The 25370-nt window shown below is 37.3% G+C and overlaps 2 protein-coding genes across 7 annotated transcripts in view; both read right to left on the reverse strand.

The window, feature by feature from the left end:
- mfap3l (microfibril associated protein 3 like) lies at positions 1 to 15279 on the reverse strand. Of its 3 annotated transcripts, none has more exons than XM_077227597.1 (3): positions 15147 to 15279; positions 10658 to 11055; positions 1 to 2518 (listed from the first exon to the last, which is right to left on the reverse strand). In XM_077227597.1, the coding sequence occupies exons 2-3, from the start codon at positions 10935 to 10937 to the stop codon at positions 1623 to 1625; spliced, it is 1176 nt and encodes a 391-aa protein (XP_077083712.1). In that variant the 5' UTR covers positions 10938 to 11055; positions 15147 to 15279; the 3' UTR covers positions 1 to 1622. The 3 variants fall into 3 exon arrangements, with proteins under 3 accessions (XP_077083712.1, XP_077083710.1, XP_077083711.1); XM_077227595.1 differs by lacking the exon at positions 15147 to 15279 and adding an exon at positions 11990 to 12366; XM_077227596.1 differs by lacking the exon at positions 15147 to 15279 and adding an exon at positions 11821 to 12341.
- The window catches only part of aadat (aminoadipate aminotransferase), a 20714-nt gene continuing 8938 nt past the window's right edge, over positions 13595 to 25370 (reverse strand). For all 4 annotated transcript variants that reach the window (XM_077227577.1, XM_077227578.1, XM_077227580.1 and 1 more), the window contains exons 5-14: positions 24705 to 24779; positions 24382 to 24591; positions 21654 to 21719; positions 21385 to 21467; positions 20392 to 20488; positions 19058 to 19119; positions 18866 to 18930; positions 18134 to 18240; positions 16548 to 16649; positions 13595 to 15530 (exon numbers count right to left, since the gene is read on the reverse strand). In XM_077227577.1, the coding sequence (XP_077083692.1) occupies positions 15489 to 15530; positions 16548 to 16649; positions 18134 to 18240; positions 18866 to 18930; positions 19058 to 19119; positions 20392 to 20488; positions 21385 to 21467; positions 21654 to 21719; positions 24382 to 24591; positions 24705 to 24779 (909 nt within the window). In that variant the 3' untranslated portion in view covers positions 13595 to 15488. The remainder of the gene's footprint in view (positions 15531 to 16547; positions 16650 to 18133; positions 18241 to 18865; positions 18931 to 19057; positions 19120 to 20391; positions 20489 to 21384; positions 21468 to 21653; positions 21720 to 24381; positions 24592 to 24704; positions 24780 to 25370) is intronic.

Genomic DNA, 25370 nt, shown 5'->3' on the forward strand with positions numbered 1-25370 from the left:
TCATTGGTACACAGCAGCTTTATTTCACTACTTAAACAGCGTTTTCAAGAGAATAATGGCCATCGTTTCCTCTGACAATCCTGACCAGGAACATTCTTCATGACTAGTGCTTAACCTGATAGATAGATGTTACCATGATCAGTGCATTGGACACTGGCTTTAGAGGTCGAGCAAAGCAAGATCAGCAGCATTGAAGAACTCGAACACGTTTGCACTGAAACGAAGAGGTACGCCTTTTTAAGAAGCAAAACTATGGGTCTGGGATATTAAAGGACATTAAACATTATCAAGACTCCGTTATGAAGAGTGGCAAATAAAACAAACACGCTTGCAACGGTTTACTCTTAAGAAAGAAAGAAAAAGACACCAAGCTGTGCATTTGAGACTAAAACACTTACTGTAGTAGTACTACTAATAAAGTAATCATACTATGTTTAATTACAGTAACAGTACAAGGACTCCAGTGGAAACTCAACGGAATCGAATGCCTCAAAATCTCAAAACTGAAATTTCTCAATGTTATTCAAGGTGTCAATGCCATTTACCTGGCCAACATGACCCAAAGGATAAATAACACACAGCTGACAGGTTTACACTAACAAAGGTTTAGTCTCGCCAAGTCCAGCATTGAGAAAAGATTGACATGCATTCTCCATGCATTATAAGAGGGAGAACAATCTTTTACATTTTTTTTACTATTCATCTCTCTTGAAAAATTTTGATTTCTATTAAATGGAAAATGCACTTGAGCCAGGTATGTGTTTTTCTTTCAGCCAAATGTATTAATCAGTCGTCCATTCTCACTCATTCATGAAATGGATAATCTGCAACTACATCCAACAGTAAAACTACTTCCTGTCTGCCGATTAAGACACAAGGTGTGAACTTCGTGTAGTTTCTGTGAACTACGCAAGACAGAAATAATCATGGGCAAAACAGGATTTTCTAAATAAACAGAGAACTTTGCCTCAAAATACATTCAGCATGAGTATTCATTGTCATTGGGAAGAATAATTTAACAAGTCCAACTCAAAAGAAGTGACAAGATTATATTTCACCCAAAAATCAAAAGAAATGTTTTTTTTTTTTTTTCAAAACGGAAAATTACATTTAGGAACATTAATAATTTTTTGGTACTGTGACAATTTTATGCTAATTTAGTCCCCAAATTATCATTAGTGTAATGCAAAAAAGAGAAGAATATCTCATTACGGTAATACAAATATACTTTGATTTATATACTCATAATTATTGCAATACAGCACTGACAATTCTGCTTTTTAACTGAAATCAGCGTCATTAAATTCAGTTTTTACAAACACAAGCATTATGTCTATATTTTAAACGTACAGTAATGAGAACAACATTTATTGCATTACAATAGCGGGTTTAAATTGCTAAACTGAAATGAGTCACAATGTAAAAGCTTTATTTTCTTTCAGCAAAATGCATTTTCTCTTTTTTCGGTTGATTTTACGGTGAAATACGACCTAGACATTTTTTTTTTAAGTTTTGAGAGATTCACGCTAACACAAATGCAAATTCTAAGAAAAATCAAATCTTGACCTTTTTTCTTTCCCCAAGAGAATGCACAGCGAACTCATTACCCTTAGTTTAAGATATTACACATGGCTTTCGTAAACGACTTGGTTATTCTGCGTCGTAACAGCCTCCTCTTCGACAGACTCCGCCTTGATCTCCTTTTCTTCAGACTCCGCCTCCAAAGGCAGCTGATCGACAGGCGGTGGAGAAACCACTTCAGGAAGAGGCGGAGCTTCCATGTTACAGCACCCAGCATCGGCTAGCGGCGGATGAATGGAAACCTGAATGGCCATGTGTCGAGGCTGCTCGTGAAGCGACGCGTCGTCCGAGTCCGCGGCCGGAGACTCGCTGCGTTCCCTCTCCCTCGCTCGCTCCCTCTCGTGCAAGATTGAGAAAACGTCCCTGGAAGTGCTGACGACCACACCGCCGGGGCCTTCGTGAAGCTCGGGTGCCTGTCGGACGAAAGTGTGTCTCATTTCCTCCACACCGACGACCTCGAGGATGTCCTCCATGAAGGTGCGGCAGTTCATGATCAGCGGCGGGAGCGGGATGCTACGCGCTAACTCCTCTATGTAGCGCGCAAACTCCATGGTCTTGAACTGCGTGACCTTCGCCAGCTCCAGCGTTTTGGCCGAGGTAATGATAGGAATACGCTTCGCGATCTCAAAGGCCTTTTGAAGCTTTTCTGCACCTTCTGTTCGGAAAAACTCGTTGATGGCCTTCTCGGTTTTCTTCAGATGGCTGCTCATCATGCAAAGGCGAGTGATGTTGAGAATCATTATGATGGTGAACGTCACCAGACACACCACCATATAGTACACACCCATATCTCCATTGGTGAAGACCACGCGCAGAGTCACGGTGCAGTTGGCCTTGCCGTATTCATTGGAGGCCACGCAAGTGTATTTGCCACGGTCTGCAAACGTGATGCTGGTGATGTTGAGGATGCCATTGTCCAGAAGCCACCATTTACCATCTGAGAGAGAAAAAGCGAGAGAGAAAATCACGTACTGGAGATCATGGAAGGTCTAATCTGTTCACTAAGAGCACATCTCGAACTTCAGTGAAATCCTAAACTCAGACAGTGTTTATGTGTACAACAAAATAAAGTTAAGAAATGTGCAGAGCTAAAAGCGGAAGTTTGAAAGGGGATGTTTGTTTTTAATGACCCTACTAATTTGATTATACCATCCAAATATGAGCTGCAGGTTTTATTTTACTTCACTATTTAAAAAAAACGAACTAAAATGCATGGAAAAACAAATAGCTCACAGGAAAAAGCATACATAATGAACTTAATATTTCATTTGTTCTCTCGTTTTTTTGCACGTGTTCATAATATCTTTGTATGACAGCCTGGATAAAAATGATGTCTGCACAATTCGTCATGTTTCATTGCATTATTACAAATAAAACTCCAGACTCCAAACACAACTACGCAAGTATTTAATCATTTTGTGTTTGTGTGTGTCATTAACTTTTTTGCTCACCAGCCACTGTGGCTAGAGGTTTTCCAGAGTTAGTAGCCATTCAGCATTTTCACTGGCCACAATTTTGACATTGATACCATGGGGGAAAACTGCCTTATAGATATTTTTTTATATGATCTCATAATTTGGCAGCAGGTAATATTAGGCTGCTGTCACTTTAAAAGCTAATGCACCAACTCATTATACTAGAGGTCTGTGCGGGACTGCTTTTTTCGTCCCTCTAGATTCTGTTCCTCACACACCCGCTCCCGCGTAAAATTCACTGCGTTTAACCGCTATCCGCTTACAATGATTTTCTTCCCGATCCGACCGATCCTGCTATTTATATCTCGTTTCCAGAATCTCACATTTAAATTCCCCCAACTGAAAGAGAGATTTAGTATAACAAATATAAAATGTAGGCCAGGGTCCGAAATTAACTTTTTGGCTCACCTGCCACAGGGACTGGTAGATGAAAAAATTCACCAGCCAAGCATATTTTTTACCGGCCAAAATAATAAACAGCCTTTTTGTGTCACATATACATTCATTTCAGTACATTTAATTCGAGATAAGTATTATGTTGAATGAATAAGAGTACATAGAAGTCAAATCAGAGTAACAAATAGTAAGACATGGAAGATGTGAGCATGGAACTAGAGTACATTTGAATGTTTTGTAAAACTATCAGATACTTTACCGAAAGTAAACATTTTTACCAATTAATACTATCAGTTAAACAGATTAAAAGTAAAAAAAAAAAAAATTATATATACACACAGACACACATTTAGCTTTTTTGTTTGTTTGCTGCATGGTTAAAAAAAACAGTATACAGCCTATATTTGTTAAATCATGGGGTGCGTCGACACGCGCAACCACACGCGTCTAAAGACATATTTCGCTGAGCAAGCACAATGAAGCAAGCGAAAAGAAGTAGCTACTGTGTGGGACCATTTCGACAGAAAGGGCGACGAAGTTACTTGCAATATATGCTACGCGGTATTAAAATAGCAGTAGGCCTAGTGCAAGTACAATGCAATATCACTTGCGATGCAAACATCCACAAGCAAATGAAAGGCGCTTTCCAAAGTTGGCCACTCTAGCAAGACGTTATCTCTGTATTCCCGGGACATCTGTGCCATCGGAGACCCAGACTCACCCCACATCATGTAGACGTGTTACTTTTTTAAGTAAAAACTAGACAAGCTGTCGATTGAGGTAGGCCTGCTATTTTTATTTGACGAAAAAACGTAGTCTGATGAAAAAAAGTTGTTTTTTCAAAACTGATTCAGTGTTTTATTTTTTGTCATCTTAATTTGTTAATTATTTCAGTTAAAAAAATATATTTAGTGTTGGTCTATTTTTGGTGTGAAGAATCTTCACACACGCTTCTTGAGGCACACACACACACACTTCTTGAGGCACACACACACACACACACACACAAGGTCTCTCGCTCTCCGCAGTGCGCGCGCTAACACGGTTTGGAGCACAGTATGAGCGCGCTCTTTCTCGCTCGCTCTAGATTCCTGGAGATTTGAACTAATTTGCGGAGATCAGGGAGCCGCTATCAATATGCGGGAGACTCCCGGAACTTCCGCAAGACTTTGGATGTCTGGAACATTCACCCGCCAGTGTGGTAGATAGCCTTTTGAGATTTACTCGCCAAACGGAAAATCTACCCGCATTTGGCGCTTGGCGCGTGTTAATTCCGGACCCTGATGTAGGCTATTTGTTATTTTTACTTGTCTTGTCAAGATACAAAATTCTTTTAACATTTTACTGTCAAGAAAGTAGAAAAAAATGTCTCGGAGAAAAAGAAAAAAGCAAAATATGGATGAACGAAAATCATTGGCTTGTAGGCCTAGCTTTTGCGAAATGAAATAACTTTAACAGAACTATTTAACATCCATACAAGAAGAGAAAGTCATGATGACCGTTTCAGCGTCTCTCATCCAAATACTGACCAAAGGCTGAATGCTCTCTTTTAAGGTGCAGTTGTGACCGGGAAGCAAAGGAAATCATTGTCCAGGTTGCTGGATACGCTGTTGTCAAAGGATGTCGGGAGCGGACAGGCTATTGACATACCGACCGCTACCGTCTTTTATCGCTCTGATCGGGTCCTGTGGTACCCGCGGGAATGCAGACCTCTACATTATACTGCTGTATAACACATTACACATAACACGTGTTTTCTTTCTCAACTGTTTAGTTTCACTTACAGCATAACTAACTGCGTTTACGTGAACACTCGCGAAGACAGCATTTTGACATTATTTTGTGTGTTTGACTGATTAAATGCAATAAGCAGCGAAAAATAACTCAATTTACTGAGAGGCGGCTTTATGTGAACGTACTTTGGGTGTGAGCAAAAATTCTGCTGGAATGTGTAAAATTATGCCTAATATGCACTAGGGCTGCAACTAACGATTATTTTGATAATCGATTAATCAGACGATTATTTTTTCGATTAATCGGATAGAAATTAAATTAGATTTTTTTTTATTATAACTAAATAAAACCGTAAATCAGGGTATTTATGTGTAAAAGTGTACTTTAAAAAGTGCAAAAGCCACACATTGAGTTTTACTAATATCAATATTTGCATTGTTTTTAATGATAATTGCTGATGGCAAGTTGACAAACATGATTATTGTTAAAAAAATGATATCCAACATATTATGTTTTAACAAAATTTTTGTTACAAACAAATTTACACTGACATGTTGTTCAGATGGGAATATCTGAACTAAAAACAAACTAAAAACATCTAAAATATATAATTCATTTAATTTTTATTTAAAATTAATTATATATAAGGAATATAAGGATAAAGAATATAATATATAATATATAAAAGAATAATATAAGGATAAATTGATTAAATAAATATAGAAAGACTGAAAACAATTGTGTGAATGTAGAGCCGCAGTAGATCGCGTTTGAAAAACAATTAAAACTTAGTAGACAAATGCTATAAAAAGAGAACGGAATGGAGGTAACGTTACCCAGCAAGCTAACAGGCTTGAGTAAAGGACAGGAGAAATTATGCATTAGTGCACAAGCATTCGCTGAAAACCACTGAGTACAGTGACTAAAAAACAATATTTTACTGCTGCTGTTATTAACTGCCTTTGTATTTAATGCTTCACTTTGTAAACAACGTTTTAATTTAACCTATTTCTGCGGTAGCGCTATTTTAATCCATCACTTACGTTGCGAGCGAACTGATTGCACAACCTGATGCTCGAGACAAAATACAGACATCCCAAGATCCCGGAAGTCCCGGGAGTCTCCCGCATATTGATTGCGGCTCCCTGATGCCCGCAAATTAGTTCAAACTCCCGAAATCTAGAGCGCGCAAGCAAGAGCGTGCATGCGAGACAGAAGAGACTGCTCCAAACCGTGTAGCGCGCGCGCTCGGCAGAGCGCCTGAGGGAGAGAGACCTTGCGTGTGTGTGCGTACCAGTAAACCTAGTATCCTAGTGTCATGGAGAACACAGTACACCTGGGCGGAGATGTACTGTTTCGTTTGCCGGAAATTTCCAACAAAAGCCGACCGAGCCGTTATGCAAAATGCATTACCGGCCTGCCCGATGGGCTATCTAGAAATAGTGTAATCAAATTCCCCCCTAAACTTCTGCCTAGCCCCCCTAAAAATGTGTTATTAAGTGTAAGCTACACAAATTTGTGTTTGCTTCAGTCTTGTTATAATCAGATTCAGCGCGTTCTTCGTTCTTCATAATCAGGCAAACTAATATACTTTTGTCTAATTTCGCCATTTTAAAGTGAAAATAGGCCTATGTAACGTTACTCATCACTCATGTAATGTAATAATTAGTTTACTGTCATTGTAAGGGGACAAGAAAAATGAATCCTAATGTATACAATAAATACAGGTTAATGGAAAAGTGCTTTTCCTTATATTTCTTTCAGGGCCAGTAAAAATATAGAACGGGCCAGCAAAACTGATCTACTGGCCCTGGGGGCAAGTGGGGATTTTTTTTAATGTTGAGCCCTGAATATATATACCCAGTATCTCGTAAACGTGTAAAAAACCCCATTGCACCATGACTCCCAGGAGTTTCAGCTGATAAAGGAGGTTGCATACAAAAGTGAAACTGGGATAAGAGGCAAACATCGCAGGTTTTGTGCAACAGTTTACGAACATAGTTGTTAAGCCGGTTCAAATATTGAAATCTATTACTGGTGTACAATTGTGCTTGTAAACCCAATGCTCTAGATGACAGTACAAAACGTGGATCCATGGATACTGTGGCCACGATTAATAGACTTTGCATAATCCATATTTACATACGGACACTGATACAGTGTCTGCTTTCTACACAAATAAGGCCGAAACGGACCAACTGATCTCTGATCCTTTAACCTTCCACCTGGTCCAAAGGACGCTCATACACATAATGCACAAGTGTTTTAAGTGCTGTGGGAATTTATAAACTCCATACCAATAACTCCATTTTTGGCACCAGTCTGCCAATGCATTTCTTACTGGAAGCAACCTGAGATCAAGACAATTCAGCAATTATGTAAGCAAAGCAAAATCATTTGATCTTTACACAGACTACAACTAACAGTCCATTTAGATTTCATATTATTGACTTTACTTGCTGGCTATTTACTTTCATAAAGCAAAATCCAGGTCTTATTGTGAATGCATAATAACATGCACTGATGAAGCGAAATCAAGCTGAAATCTCTCAAGTTTCAACCAGACAGTGATGGCGGGGTTTCCTCCAAACAATCCCAACAATTCCTGATGGTTAAAGTGAAGCTCCACTCCACATTTTTTCCCTTTGCTTCACTGAAATACAGTATGAAAGCAAATAATTGTGAAGAATGTCATTTAACGTTGACTTTAAAGCTAACAACTATGTCAAGCCATCCTGATTATGACAGGAATGATTTAATCTCATTTTAAATGTGACCCTGGATGACAAAACCAATCACATGGGTCATTTTTTTGAAATTGAGATTTATACATCACATGAAAGCTGAATAAATAAGCTTTCCATTGATGTATGGTTTGTTAGGATAGGACAATATTTGGCCGAGATACGACTATTTGGAAATCTGGAATCTGAGGCTACAAAAAAATCGGAACATTGAGAAAATCGCCTTTAAAGTTGTCCATTTATGTTCACGATTGTGCTGCATTCACTCACAAAAATAACTGTTTTATACATTTACGGTAGGAAATTTACAAAATATCTTCATGGAACATGATCTTTACTTAATATCCTAATGATTTTTGGCATAAAAGAAAAATTGATAATTTTGACCCATACCACGTATTGTCGGCTATTCCCACAAATATACCCGTGCTACTTAAGACTGGTTTTCTGATCCAGGGTCACAAATATGGAAGGTTTCGAGTCTGCAATGTCATGCTGTGCAAGACAAAACATGTCAATCTGTCTTGAGTTCACACTGTAACACACCCAAATGAAAAGCAAGGATGTTTCCATGTCACTTCTGGTAAAACACTGCTAGTATTTTTAGCACGCTACGCCTGCCTCACACACCATCAGTAATCCTCCAAACATCACTTATACTACAGCTGGGAACTACACACTCACGTTTTATATCACCAGATTAAAAGATCAAATCATTGCATAACGGATTAATCTCAAATCTCAAGAGAGGATGTAATAAACAATGGAAAACATCCACTGAGTGAGTGTTTATATACACATTTAAAACATCTCTAAAATCAGCACACAACTTTTTTTTGCAGTGAAAGCATTTGCATTTGAAGTAAAACCACTGAAAGTCTAGGTGTTGATTACAGCGGTTTCATTTTGAATATGCAGACGCAAAGACAAAAGGTTTACGTTACGACTGCAAACTGGTCATTTAAACATATCTCATGCAAATATGTTCGTCTTCAGTTGTTGTTGCATTTATCAACACTACCGTTCAAAAGTTTGGGATCAGTAAAATGTTTTTAAGAAATACACATTTATTTATTGCGATAAATTGATCAAAAGTGACAGCAGGGCTCGACATTTAGTCTTGTCATGCGTTTATCCTTCGGACAAGTAAATCGATCATTCGCTTGTCCGTGTAAAAAAGTTGCTTGTCCGGCGAAAATAGGATTTATATGTGATGTAAATAACATTTATTCTGAAGCAATATTCTCATTAATGTTCTATCAGCTTTGATATATTTAAATCTGCATATTTGATATATTTACCCCCAGGGCATTTATCTTACCTTTATAAAAGGGCATTTCCCCCCGAAATCTTATTAAATGTATGCATCATCTTTCATGTCAAATTCTTACATTTGATCAATAAATTATTTTAATTATATTATTCTATTATAGTAAGAAGACACTGCAGGGCTGTTAAAAATCAAATTAAATAATTTACACTGAAAAATTACAACTGTAGAGTATTAAATAATGTTATGAGATTGTTTTAAATATTTTTGAAAATACAAATAAGAAACGTTATAAAATTATACTTTTAAACATGAAACTAAAAGGGCAAGTGACTGAATGACTCATTAACAAGACATTCAAAAGATTCGTTCAAACGGCCGATTCGTTCAAAAATGAGGCATTGAATCTTTTACTCAACCGATTTGTTAAAAACGCTAAATTTCACTATATTTAGTGATTTAACAGTTTTCACTGCTGAAACAGAACAAAAACAGTCAATAATGTGCCTAAAAAAGTGAAAGTCAATTAGGCTAATATTAACTACTTGTTAATTGAACTGTCGTATGAAATCAGTCACATTTTCAACCGTGATGGTACTCAGGAAACCCGTACTCTTGGTCGTGTGATGTTACCTAACTGTATCATATGTTAAAAATATAAAATCTCCACATTTTTACTACAGCATGTTAACTAAGTTCTGCAGTCATTAGTTTTGATTTCTCCTCAAGAGGCTGCATGAGCCGCAACAGCGCAACCTTGTTACCGTCATTACATTATACATGCTATATGTTATGCCTATTATCCACTATCGATCGCCAGAACTTACGCTTAATGTAATAAGATCAGGCATTCTCGTGTTTTGGTGATGCCATAGTTGTTGTTGTTGTTTTTTTGACGTTTTAATCAGGCTACTTGTCCGGTCAGACGAGTAAAATTTTCTCTTTCACTTTCCCCTTCAAAATATCCACTTGTCCGTTAATGACAGTAAACGATATTTATGATGTTACAAAAGATTTCCATGTCAAATAAATACTGTTCTTTTAAACTTTGTTTTTCAAAGAATCCTGTATCACAGTTTCCACAAAAATATGAAACTGAAAATTCAATAGATTCACAAAGAATATTACAATTATTTTAAACCGTAATAGTATTACTGATTTAACTGTATTAAAATAAATGGTGAGCATTAGAAAAATTGTGTAACATATTCATAGACTCAACAGGAGGTCTTTGCATTCGGGTAGAATCATCACAAAACGTTAACACTGCCATTTAAGGGAAATATAATGGAAGTATTCTGTTAACGTATATGTGCAAATAGTGCAGGAATAGATCAGATTTATATCCATTCTTCAGGGATACATTTAAGTCATCAAAACGAATGTAGTGAACATGTGTGTGTAGGCCTAGTGATATAAGACATTGGTGTCTGAAGGTGTTTTTACAGTAAACGTACCACTTATCTGTGTGTCAAGCAGGTGTCCGTGTGAGTTGAACCACTGGATATTTGGGAAAGGGTCACCGGTGATATTACAGTCAATTAAAGCACAGTTTCCCTCCCGGGCGATGATCTGGTTTATTTTGGTGAGCACCACGGGAACCGAGCCGTCACCATTTGCCTCTGTCCCGTTCCCTCTTCCATCTTCCTCCACCGCCGAGATGTTCACAGGCCCAGCCACACTAAAACTAATCACGGACACTAAATAAATGATCACGTATCCGTTCACCTTCTTCATTTTCTCTGGCTTTCAGTAACAACAGTAGAGATAAGATGTCATTCTCCACCGGTCCTCATGTTACAGTCATGGAGAGCACAAACCACTGGTGTACATGATATTTCCTGCAGATGCATCACTGGAAAGACAAAATAAAAAGAGGAACAATAAATTTGAAAATGCATTTGATTTGTCTGAATGACATGAGGGCTTTTAACTCAAGTGTTGCACAAAAGCCTGTGACTCCTCCTCCATGTCGATCTGATCTCTTATCAAACCAGAATAACAATGCGTGCTAAAACAAGAACTGACTCATATTTTCTGAGGCAGAAACCAGCATATTAATAGGTTAAAAGTCAAATAAAGCCATTCAATTTTATGCTAATTTAAAACACTTCACATGTCCAATCTGTATCCGATGTAACTTATATTCAAATCATCTGCAACCTCAATATTACTGATTTAGAGGAAATTAAGATAAATTAACTTGTTTTAATAAAAAAATGGGCATAAATAACGGCTTAATATGACTGTTAACGTTTTCTAAATCAAATCGTGATCCGCGTAACGTTAACGTTACTTGTGCTATTAGCCTAATGTCATTTTAAAAGCGTCTACGTCCAACAAATCTATACGTTTACAAAACATTAAAATATAAACCAACTAAGACAAGATTTGAGTTTTCAGGTAAGTTTACTGTTAGTGATATTCGCACAGTGTTGATGTCTAGGTCATATTTGACACGTTCAAATGTGCTGAAATCAGCTCGAGCTAACTGCGGCTAACGTTAGTCATATGACTAGTCACCATCCGCTAAGGAAGACGCATAAAAAATAAAATTTTCCCCCACATTCATATGCTTTAACCCTCACCATTCGACATTAAGCTAAAAGAAAACACCTACCGTTTACGTTTAAATCACGCGAATCTAAAAACGCAGTAGCAGTTTATGTGCCCGAATATGCCGCTAGCATAATAACGTTAGCCGAAAACAGCCGCGTTTCCTTTAGTTACATTTCGCACAACGGTCACAAACACAGCGATATTTACTCGATTAACAGCGAAACACTTACACCATGTTGTTCCGCCGCGTTTATCACTCGATGTTCGTCCTGAAATGTGACGTGCCGAAGCTCATTTGAGGTGTTTAGTGGGTTTGGTTTAAGTTGTGACCCAATAATCGTTTGAGAAATTCACAGACCCAAAAATAATGTACTGTGTGTGAAATATGACAGAGTAAAGCGTTGTTGGTCTTTAACCCCTCCTATCTTCTGTGCATTTCGGCTTTCTATTCCTCCTCCATCTTTTTTTCTTTTTGACCGAATTGACCCAGTTTTCCCCGTAATTTGTTGTGAATTTGAGCAGATTTCGTCACCCAGTTTGGTTTATTTACTCACAGTTAACTGGTTTTGTTGCATAACTTGCATGTAACGTTACTGTGGTGGCTACAGCAGTGACAGTAGTATATAGAAAACCAATGCTAAGAAACCAATAAACAGTACTGTGATAGCATACTTTTTTTTTGTTTTTTAAATTGGTTTATTAAATGTTATATTGCATAATTATAAAGCTTTTACTTTGTCCTTTAAAAAAATACTGTGCTGCAACTAGTTTGGTATTACTGTACTCATGTAGATATTGAGTGTAACATTATTTTTAAGTACATTGGAACTATGTAAATACCATATGAATATGGTGTTACACTTTATTTTTACTTTTAAAAGTAATTTTCCCCTACACTGGTTATCAATTATTTGCAATAGTATTTCAAATGACAATTTCCACTGTATTTGCCGTCCCCTTGTACACATATAAAGACAGTTTTACAGGTTTTTTGCTACTCATGTCATTGTTTTTAATATTATAAAAATCAAGCCTAAATAGGGAAGCTAATGTGATATAATATGGTAATGTGTATCACAACCTGTCACGCTGCAGATTGCACATTCAGGCTCAAGAAATCCTGTTTAAGTATTAACTGCCCTTGTTGATCAATGTCAAACCACTTTACAGCACTTAGATCATTTATTATAACCAGCATGTTAAACCATTAAAACCTGAAGAAACACACATGCTATTAATATTGCTTTTAAAGCAGTTATGAGTGCATAACTCAGAGCTTATGCACAATAACAGCAAGATTTATCACAGCCGCCTGAGTGAGAGAGTGAGTGAGTGAGTGTGTGTGTGTGTGTGTGTGTGTGTGAGAGAGAGAGAGTGAGAGAGAGCCCTTCTTAAACACTTTCCCTGAGTAGTGTACACAAAGAAACTGTTGTCACAGAAACAACACACACTGTGTGTGAATGCCAGCGCATCAAACTCTTAAAACTGAAAGTTTCCAACCTACAGTCTATGGTTCCAACAGGATAGAAGAGAAAACCATTTTTGGTTCCTCAAAGAAACTTTCGGTGAACAGTTTCTAAAAGAATCATCATTTTCTAAAGAACTTCTTCCACTATAAAGAACATTTTGTTCAATGCAAATCTTCCATTGATAATAAACGTTCTTACTGGAACCACAGATGCCAATAAAGAATCTTTATTGTTTTTAAATGTAGCAAATTTGTGTTTAAAAATTAAGGAGTTAAAAACCAATGCAATGGGATTGTAAGTAATTAAATAAGGCAAAGCTTTGGTTAAAGTACAACGTTGAGTGAAAAACAGCATTACATACAATAATGGAGTTTGTTTAATGATTTATTGAACCCTTTTTTTGCCGACATGCACAATCACATGCAAGTCCAACGGAGTACAATAACTACATTATTAATTGTAGTTTTATTAACCCATATTTAAGTCAAATGGTGACCAGTATGGACTCTCTCTGAAACACAGAGGAAAACATATGGGAGGACGTCGCTAATATATTTTTTCATTACCATTTTACTTCAACCGTGAGAGAAAAAAAAAAATCACTATTGCATTCCCACGACTTTTTTCAAAAAAATAGAGAAAGATTGAAGCAGCAGATCTTTCAGAAACCCCATCACAGCAGTTAACTAGTTTCTAGTCATTAAATACCATGGTAATATAACGCAAGACATGGTGATAAAAAAGAAATGCAGAAATGTGTCATCAATCTGTGATGAGGGTCCATCAGCTTAATGCCATTTTAAAAGCCGCTACATGCATCATATCAATACATTTACTCCTCATGTGTGTTGAAAACTGCAACTTTAAGGGCCATTCGGCAACTCTAGCTATTTCTCCGCTGATTTTCATTTTTGTTGTCGCATGTTTTGTCAGCGAGCTCCCCCTACAGCTGTGAGGCATATATTTCACAACAATGTCGTAAAAAAATCTCACTTGTGGCCCCTTCTCCCCCTTTCTACCGCTGCTCATGTGTATTTGTTATTATCGGAGCCGGCACTGAGGGCGGCGTGTGTGTTTATGTCAAATTGCCGTAAAGCAGTTTGTGTTTCTCGCTCGTTCTCGCTTCTCACGAGACTTCCTTTTTCTAATATACCGGGACGTTAATCCTCATGTTGCAAGGTTGGTTTTCCGCCTGGGAACGCTGGGGGGAGCGGGTGAAGTCACCATTCTCACAAGAACAGGTTATTAAACCATCCAAATGATTTCTATACGGTTTTATTAAGCTGAAATAGTTGCCGAATGCCCCTTTAACAGCAGCTAACCAGTGGACTACCGAAGACAGAAATAATCCGCTTTAACCTTCACAATTCAACACAGAGATTAAATCAACAGATTAACACAACTACATACATTCACTCGACCTTCACCTTCTTATGCTTAAACATTTTACACAATAAACCAGTTTTAAAATCACATGAAATGCCTCCATGCAGACAGCAGCTGCAATTGCACCGTAAACCCGCTTCAACAGCAAATCTTGATATTAATACGCATCGCATAAAGAAAAAACTTCTTGAATCTGGAAATAGTGTTATTTTAAGATTCAAGATTTCAAGTCTCTGTGTGTGTGTGTGTGTGTGTGTGTGTGTGTGTGTGTGTGTGTGTTTGTGTGTGTGTGTGTGTGTGTGTGTGTGTGTGTGTGTGTGTGTGTGTGTGTGTGCACGCGAGTGTGTCTCTGTATGTATGTGAGTGTGTTCTGTGTCTCTGCGTGCGTGTGTGTGTGCCTGCGTGTCTAAATGTGTGTGTGTGAGTGTGTGCCTGCCTGTGTGTGTATGTATGAGAGAGTGAGTGTGTGTGTGTGTGTGTGTGTGTGTGTGAGTGAGAGTGTGTGTATGTATGAGTATGTGTGTGTGTGTACCTCTTTCTCTAACGCTCTCTCGGTGACCAGCCGTTGTGTGTCTGCACACATAAGTGCACCGTAAACCAGCTTCAACAGCAAATCTTGATATTAATACACACCACATAAAGAAAAAAACTTCTTGAGTCTTGAAATAGAGTTATTAAACATTGTTTCAAATTTGTTAATCTGGTACTGACTGAAAGGTGAAAACATGGGTTTGTTATTGTGCAAAACAGGCAGAACATTGGGCAAATCGAGTCTGTGTGTGTGTGTGTGTGTGTGTGTGTGTGTGTGTGTGTGTGTGTGTGTGTCATGTGACAGCAGCATTTAATTGATGATACTGGACATTAAAACTGGACATCACACGGCGTCCTTGATGAGATCAGCCAGTCTCCTGAAAGCCTGTGGATGAAGAGGAGAGAGACAGAAGTAAAGTAAGGCCTTGCGCTGAAACACAGATCAATATGAGACCGGCTTGAGTTCTTAGGCATCATATAAATGGAAACATTAAAAACCTGAAACAGACTGATCTGAAATGCTGTTTAAATGCAGCAACATTGTGAAGCACACAAACACACGAGTGACTCGACTCACTTAATGTTACAATGATATTGTCATTCAAAAATTGGTGGTTAGTCATTATTTAAATTTTTTTTTTACTTTTATTCATCAAAGACGAATTAAATTGATCAAAAGTGACAGTGAAGACATTTATAATGTTATAAAAAGATTTCCATTTCAAATAAATTTCTATTCATCAAAGAATCCTGAAGAATGTACCCTGGCTTCCACAGAAATATGAGGCAGCACAACTGTTTTCAACATCGATAATAATCATAAATGTTTCTTGAGCAGCAAATCATCAGGATGATTTCGTGAGGATCATGTGACTCTGAAGACTGGAGTAATGATGCTGAATATTCAGCTTTGCATCACAGGAATAAATTACATTTTACAATATATTAAAACAGTTATTTTAAGTTGTAATAATATTTCACTGTTTTTACAGTATTTTTGATCACATAAACACAGCTTTGGTGAGCAGAAGAGGCACTTTCAAATACATTTAAAAAAATCTTACCGACCTCAAATATAAATTATATATATAGTAATTTAATTTTGTCACTTATTTTGTTTTTCTCACATTTAAAATATTTTAAATGTGAATGAAAAACAAAATAAGTGACAAAATTAAATTAAATATGACAAAATTGTTTGGCAAAATCAAAAGGCAAACTACAGCTACAGGTTTTATTTTACTATTCAAAAAAATGTTTTTTCCTAGGCTGGACTTCACCTTTGGCCACTAATATGTATATGTGTGTGTGTGTGTGTGTGTGTGTGTGTGTGTGTGTGTGTGTGTGTGTGTGTGTGTGTGTGTGTGTGTGTGTGTGTGTGTGTGTGTGTGTGTGTGTGTACCTCATCGATCTGTTGAGGTGTGGAGAGAGAGAAAGCCGCTCTAACATACGGACACGGATCTGAGCTGACGATGTTAAACACTCCTCCAGGAACCAGGAGAACCTGCAAACACACACACAGTAAAGCTGAACACAACTCTAGAGAATCACTCGATCCCAAACTGAAGTCATGTTTGCAGGTGTGTTTCTGATAATGGTAATGTGTCACGCTGGCGCAGATGCTCAGAAAGCACCACATGGCTTTTCAAACTGAAGTAAACACATTAAATCCTCCATGATGGTCTGAGACTAAAGCAGAAACTGCACTGACTGAGTCTGGGAGGCAAATCATGTGGTGTGTTTTAAGGATCAGGTGCTTCAGTTTATTTACATACACAAACACACACACACACACATACATTCAAACTTTGGCTTTGGCAAAAAGCCTCAGTAAACCTGCTATAAAGCGACAGTGACACACACACCCACATTTACACACACAAATGACTTGCACTCACAGGAAGTGTTTATAATGTATAAAGGAAGGTGCTTTTAACCGGCACAGTAGAACATGTGTTATTACATTCAGCACAGCAGACTGTACATGTGTGTATTTGAGAGTGTGCGTGTGTGTGTGTGTGTGTGTGTGTGTGTGTGTGTGTGTGTGTGTGTGTGTGCGTGTGTGTGAGTGTGCGTGTGTGTGTGTGTGTGTGTGTGTGCGTGTGTGTGAGTGTGCGTGTGAGTGCGTGTATGTCTGTGTCAGCATGTGTGTGTGTCAGCGTGTGTGTGTGTCAGCGTGTGTGTGTGTGTGTGTGTGAGGGTATGTCTGTGTCAGCGTGTGTGTGTGTGTGTGTGTGTGTGTTTGTCTGCATGTGTGTGTGAGAGTGTGTCTGCATGTGTGTGTGGGTGTGTCTGTGTGTCTCAGTGTGAGTGAGATCGCGTGAGAGTGTGTCTGCATGTGTGAGTGTGTGTCTGTGTGCCTGTGTGAGAGAGAGTGTGTGTCAGCATGTGTCTCTGTATGCATGTGCGTGTCTTTATGTGTGTGTGTGTGTGTGTGTGTGTGTGTGTGTGTGTGAGAAAGTGTCTCTGCGTGTGAGTCTGCTTATCTGTGTGTATGTGTGAATGTTAGTGTGTGTGTCTGTGTGTGTGTGTGTGTGTGTGTGTGTGTGTGTGTGTGTGTCCGTGTGTATAAGAGAGTGAGTGTAAGTGTGTGTGTGTATGTGTATGAGAGAGTGTGTGTCAGCATGTGTCTATGTGTGTGCGTGTCTTTATGTGTGTGTGTGTGTGTGTGTGTGTGTGTGTGTGTGTGTGTGCGCGTGTGTGTGTGTGTGAGAGAAAGTGTGTCTGCGCGTGTTTGTGTGTCTGCTTATCTGTGTGTGTGTGTGTATGTGTGAGTGTAAATGTGTGTGTGTGTGAGTGTAAGGGTAAGTGTGTGTATGAGAGTGTGAGTGAGTGAGAGAGTGTGTGTGTGTGTGTGTGTGTGTGTGTGTGTGTGTGTGTGTGTGTGTGTGTGTGTGTGTGTGTGTGTGTGTGTGTGTGTGTGTGTGTGTGTGTGTGTGTGTGTGTGAGTATGTGTGTGTGTGTATGAGTATGTGTGTGTGTGTGTACCTCTTTCTCTAACGCTCTCTCCATGATCAGCTGTTGTGTGTCTTTAATGCCCTTGAGTTTAATCCACAGGAACATCCCAGCCATCGGAGGATGCCACTCGGCTACATCTACAACACACACACACGTTAGAGAGAGAGAGAGAGAGAGAGAGAGAGAGATAGAGAGAGAGAGATTAAATACTGTAATCTGGACTATGACACACACAGATACACCAGATTATTCCAACAAAATCAATAGCAACTGCGTTCAGCCGTGTGTTTTAGGTTCAATAAAACTTAAAAGAAGATCATTTACTCTCGACTCACAATTTGTAATATCAGTATCAAAAATGATATCATGCATTGCACTGGAACAAATGATAAAATACACACACAAGAGTTAAGCATTATAACAAGAGACTAGTGTGATCAAACCTGTCTGAACAAATTTATATGCAAAACGTGATCATATCATGATTATGTAAAACCATAAATGGCCATTTTCACTCTATGTATAAGAATACCAGGGATGTGATGTAAACATCCACACACACACACACACACACACACACACACACACACACCCCGCTGAATTACATTAGTGTAATAGACCAAAACAGCAAAATCAGCACTAAAAAGGACAATTTAGATCATTTCATTAATATAAGCACATGAACAAGAATTAAAACAACACTATCGACTATATTAGCATATTAGCATTGCTGTAAATGTGATTTTGATGTTTTCTACACACCTCTGAGCCATCGGTCAGCTGAGGAGAGCATGGCGTTTCTCTGAGATCTGTAAAACTCGATCACCCTGAGGAAGAGGAACAAATAATGTCAAACACAAGCACATCTGAACTCAACAGAAGCCTGAAGAGATCATGAGCATTCACACGAGGATACAGAAATACAGGAACTGAGTCGAATCTTCAGAAACTCACCCATCAATGTGTCTGAGAAAACCAGTTTGACCCCAGTTATGAAGCAGCTGAGACACGATGAGCTGGAGACACACACACACACACACACACACACACACACACACACACACACACACACGCACGTTTAAAAGACCTTTACAGTAATGTGGCATTTCATTCACAGGACACATGATATCAGAAGATTCTATGATATGGTTAAAAAAACAGATTTACTGATAAAATAAATGTTAATTAAAATCGATGTTCTTTAATATTTATTAAACATTTAATGACTTTGCTGATAATATTTGTGTATCTTGCAAATTACTACACCAAAGAGATAAGAGAAAACATTTATTTTGTACATTATTAATTGTATAAAACAAATATTAACTATTATTCAAATAAATATTAGATATTCTTTCAATATTTACTGAACATTATTTAATGACTTTGCTGATCTTAATTAAAGACTATTTAGCAAATTATTACACCACAGCGACAAGAGAGTACATTATTTTGTACATTAGTAATTGCATAAAATAAATATTAATTATTATTCAAATAAATATTAGCTAATATATTTCAATATTTATTAAACATTATTTATTGAATCTGCTGATTTTAAAGAGTATTTTGCAAATCTTACACCACAGCAACAAAAAAATAAAAATATTTATTTCATCCAATATTAATTGCCTAAAATAAATATAAGTAATTATTATTCAAATAAATATTAGTTAATATATTTTACTATTTATTACACATTATTTTTTGACTTTGTTAATCTTAATTGAAGAGTATTTTGCACATAACTCCACCACAGCAACAAAAAACAGAAAACTATTTTATACATGTATAAAATAACTATTCATAATAATTATTACAAATAAATATCATTTAATATAATTTAAGATTTTTAAAACATTATTTAATGACTTTGCTAATATTAATTACAGAGTATTTAGCAAATCATTACGCCACAGCAACAATAAGAAAACAATATTTATTTGATACATTATTTAATGATCTTCCCCCACAGTCTCATCAGTGTTAAAGCTCTTGTTTTTCCATGCATCCCTTCTCCTAAGATTCACGCTGTGAGAATAATTAAAGTTCAGATTCATGATCACGTTGTTGCACAGATCTGCTCAACGCTGGGATCTGAAACACACGTACATTACAAACACGCCACGTTTCCACACTCCACACGTTTGTGTTTGTACTGTTCAAGAGCACAACGCCTGTACTTTACAGTTGCCAGATGATGAGGCATGAGGAACAGCCCTCTCCTGAAGCGGTTGTGCTTCGACTTAGACAGAAACAGGAATGACAGGAAAATGTGGAAGTGTGACCTGTGTGAAGGTGCTGGTGTGCATCGTCGAGGCCTGGATGTGCAGAACCACACGATCCACCAACGGCTTCGGCCCCGTCACGAACCCAATCCGCAACCTGACCGCAAAAACACAAAACAGTCCCGTTCAAAAAACAAAATACAAAATATGCAAATGTATGCATACTTTGTTATTAAACTATATGTATATTAATTATTTATATTAAATTAAATGCTATGCAATTATATTTATATATGAATAAATAATGTATTAATATGAATATTTAATATAATTAAACAAAATATAAATATAAATATTCACGTTATATAGGTATATTAATTATATTAATACATAATTGACAGTACTATACAAAAACTATTGAATAAAATGCAATTTAATTATATATATAATTAAAAAATAATAAAAAAGATGCATGTTTATATATATATATATGATCTATAAATAATTAATATGCATTTGATAAATAACTAAATAGTATATCTGTGTGTGTGAATATTTAGATATTCAATTATATGTAAATTAACTATTCATATTAAATTATTGATGGTACATTTTAAAAATGTTTGAATTAAATGCTATGTAATATATATATATATATATATATATATATATATATATATAATTTATATAAACAAAAACCAGTGCAGCAAGATTCTCTGGAGTCTGATTGTCAATAATTATCAAAAGTTTAGTTTTTTTTGTCCCAACCTCGATAAAACTATTGCGGCACAATACTTGGGTCTCTCTAAGCCAATAATTATTTTAAAAAATGTAACTTTACCCTTTGAAAAGCTATAGCTGGGTCATTTAGAAAACAGGCGCCCCTGCCTTTTCTATCTCTCTCCCTGAGAAAGATTGTTTTTTCAATATCATTGAATATCATTCGAGTCAATATCATGATCCTGACAGCTGTGTCTCGTGACAAAAGCACTACTGTCCAGTGAATCAAGTCATTGACATTTGAAGCACAAACTGTCTTTTGACAGCACCCACCCCGATGACAGGATCTTGGAGAACGAATCCGTTCGGAGGACGCGTCCGTCCACGTCCATGGAAAGAAATGTTGGTGCCCACGGCTGGATGACGAGAGAACAGAGCAGAGTATTGACATTACACTACTTCATATTGAGCGTTATCTTATCGCAGCAGCAATAGAGAGGCTATCAGAGAGGTCAGTGTAGATGATGACTGACACTTCCTTCTGATTTATCACACAATATAAACAGATGCTGTGAAGAGAGCAATAAATCAGTGGAACTTACTTTTTGAAATTGCAGAAAATAATACGGGTCATCCTCAATGATAAGCATATTATATATCCTGGCAAGCTGCAAATGAAAAAAAAAAGTCAAAAAAACATTTCAAAAATATAGCCTAGAGCAGCAATTACAGGGTTCAAGCGTTTTATGGCCTTTAAGCACATGCGTAAAAAAGGTATTACGTTTTCTTTAACAAGCCTGTAACCCCCAGGATCATTGATGGAAAAGACCATTTACAGTTAATTTACAGAGGAAAATATGGCTTTAAAGCTTTTTAACAGTTATAGCGCCACCTATGGTCCGAACTCCATAACACTTTGCATGCTTGTTTAGAATCATATGTTGTGTGTGCTCACCAAATTTCATGAAGTTCTAAGTTTTCATTTTGGATTTATAAGCTTTTGAGTACATTTTGCTACGCCCATTTTCTAAATGACGCTGTTATAGCTATCCAAAGGGTAAAGTTATTTTTTTTGACAATTATTGACCTAGAGAGGCCCAAGAATTGTGCCGCAGTAGTTTTATCGAGGTTAAGACAAAAACCTAGGACAGGTTTTGCGAAAGTTGGTTTTTTAAAATAATCTCCTATATTTAACGATTGATTCGATTGACGGTGGCGGTCCTAGAGGCAAAGTTGCTCAGAATGAGGAGTTGTATCATGCGGTATGAATGTTGTGGGCGTGTGCCAAAAATCGTGTGATATACAATACAAAATTCTTTTGAATTTCTAACAGGCCTCTAGGGCTGAGAGTCAAACAGGCCCAGCGTGTTTCGTTCCGATCGGCCTCCGTTAAAACTGCTATATGTAATTTTTTTCGCGGCTAGTGGTCGCTAACCTCTTTCAATACCAAAGGTGAAGATTTTCACCGCGATTGCTAATAAGAGAAAGATATCAGCGCCACACGCGAGTCTCGCGAGTATTAGGAATAAAGACATTTCATTCTATCGAACTAACGTTACCCGCAAGTGCTGAATTACTACTCACACAGGTCAGATTATTAGACGAATGAAACTTGTGAGGTAACGCAGCGCTGTTTCACTTGGTCGACACTATTACACTAAACTGCATTTGAGTGTGTTGTAAGTTATAATGTTATTCTGTGTGCTAGTTAGTCTGTATGAAACTAGCAGTAAGCTAGATCAACATTAGAGTAACATACTGATCATATTCTATCATTTCATCATGTTGAGCTATATAACATTGTTGATTAGTTTTATGTACATTTGCTCACCTCAGGTCACCTGTCTAATAAAGTGCATGCAAGAGCGGCGTCTCTGTCAAGTCGAAGTTTGTCACGGACGTGAAGCTCTCGGCATCTCGAAAACGCCACGCTGATATTGATCCTCGTTTTATTTCCCCTTTTGTCCCAAAGTCTGCTTACCATTGTCCATAATGTTTGAACGAAACAACAACAGCGTGAGCGTGCCGCTAGACGTAACGCAGTTGTACACGTCTGTCGCCATGGTTACTGTGGCAGTACGAGCGAAAACCCAGAGATATTACGTTATTGACATTACATGACTATTTAAAATTGTGAATTTCTCTGAATTTACAAATTCTTGGAAACATTTAGGATAATGAAAGCACACAATTGAAAGAAATATATAACACTGTGCAAGTGGTTTTTGGATATTTTGATACAAGATTCTTAAATATTGTACCTTTAACCACGCCTTATAGCTGCTCAAACTTCATTGGCCGCAGCCAGTCGCTTTTTCAAGATACGTGAATGTCCTCAATGGCAGTATTGGCACCTCGGACGAAGACCCTGCATGCCAATTTTCAAGTAAATCAGACTTATTGTTTCGTAGTTTTATCATCTCATTATGTTCACGAGATATCGCCATTTTAGTAAAAGTGGCTCCTCCCACTTTGAATGTTTTGATGGCCCTTTAAAGACTGTGTATCTAAACTTTGTTGATAATTATTGACAATCAGACTCCAGAGAATCTTGCTGCACTGGTTTGGTTCCGATCGGGCCAAAAACCTAGGACAAGTTCGCAAAAGTAGGTTTTTCAAAAAATCAAACATAATAGTTATGATCGATTTGGCACTTTTCCCCACTGTAGCGCCACCGCCTCTCCTTGCATTCGGATCCTTTGGAAAGTTACGTTATTTTTAGTCCAGTGATCCTGTATTTCTCTACTTATCTCACTAATGTGTCAGTGGGCGGGGCCAAAGACACGATGATGTAGAAGTGGGCGTTGATCTTCACTATTATGTCATGTGACAAACTGTTTTAGGACTAACGAGGAAGTCGAGTTCTGAAAACTTACAAGAAGTTTTAAATAGTTCAATGACCTCTGTCAAAAGATCAAGGAAAATTAGATTTTCCAATTCATAACCCTTTAAGTTTCAGTAGTTTTGTTATGATTTGTGTATTTATTAATTTTTGCGATTTTTTTTTTACAGCTTTCATTTATTTTCATTTCAGTTTTAGTACATTTTGTAAATCAGCTTCAATTTATTTGAGTCAGTTCTAATTTTCTTTCTTTATTATTATTATTTTATTTCAACTTCATTTCAATTACCAAAACTGATTTTTAATAGTTTTGTTTTTATTTAACAATTATATTTTAATTATTTGCGTATACAACAATGATTTAAAAAAAGGGCACATAAACACACTATTAAATCATAAATCACAACATCTGGATGTTGTTGTAACATGATCATACAGGGACCATTTCAGCCTCAAAACGTGTCATTGAGGAAATAAACACAGCTTACTTCATAGACTTCCTGTTTCCTCTCATAAGTCATGGACGCTCCTGTTGGATTGCCTCCGTTGGGGATTGTGTACAAGACTCTCGGTACGGTGCAGTCCGGGTTTTGAGCGTCTGCCGGGTCCCACCGCGCCAGAACCTTCCTGAGGTCTTCTGGGATCATGCCATGCTGATCGCTTGGCACATTCGTGATGTTGCAGCCCAGCGGCTGCAGCTGTTGAGGAGAGGGTTGGCAATAATTACATGTAAACATGCTCCTTTAACAGATCAAGAGAGATCACAGGCAAAACATGGTCTTTGGAAAATGTGGTCCATCTTTGTCCTTACGGCTGCCAGCGTTCCCGAGTATGTGGGCGCATCAAGGAGGACGTTGTCTCCAGGATTGACGAGCATCTCAAATATCTGATGAACAGAACGAACTAGAATTTTAGTATATAGTAAAAAGTGCAGAAATCACCAAAATCTCAAACGTGCCAAAAAATTCCAAAAAGCCTATTTCCAGAAATCACGATGATCCAAATAAGCCATTATAAGGATGAAAAAAAATGACAACAAAAATGCAAATGCGAGATAAAAACCACAGGAACAGAAAACGGTTTAGTCACAACATCACCTAATTCCGAAACTTTTTGACACTCCCTTTTTTGTTGTCTTTTTCACACCTTATAATGTACTAGACTTTTTCTCAACTTTTATCATAAATTATGACAAATATTCCAATATGCATATCACTAGTAATAATATCAACCATAATTCTCAGTGTACAAACATCAGGAACAGAGTGACTGTATCGCCACAACAGCATTTATTAGGGACCGTGGTGTTTTAGTATCATCATAGTTTTTTATTAGTAATATTTTGAATTAGCATATATTTTCCATTTTCATTTTAATTTATGTAAAGTTTTAGTAATTGTGTTGGATGTTTTCCTCATTTTTATTGGTTTCTTTACGCCTATTTATTATTTTTATTTTACTTTTATTGCAGTTTTGG

Source organism: Siphateles boraxobius, unplaced genomic scaffold, assembly GCF_051911475.1.
Source record: "Siphateles boraxobius isolate OS27281-9 unplaced genomic scaffold, OSU_SipBor_1 130, whole genome shotgun sequence".
In the NCBI taxonomy this organism is placed as follows: Eukaryota; Metazoa; Chordata; class Actinopteri; order Cypriniformes; family Leuciscidae; genus Siphateles; species Siphateles boraxobius.

Bases quoted from the DNA above. Each gene is read 5' to 3' on its own strand.
- mfap3l (XM_077227597.1), bottom strand. From the start codon at position 10,937: ATGAAGAAGGTGAACGGATACGTGATCATTTATTTAGTGTCCGTGATT. The intron at 2,519-10,657 runs GTACGTTTACTG...TTTCTCTCTCAG, and splicing joins GCTTGACACACAGATAAGTG to ATGGTAAATGGTGGCTTCTG.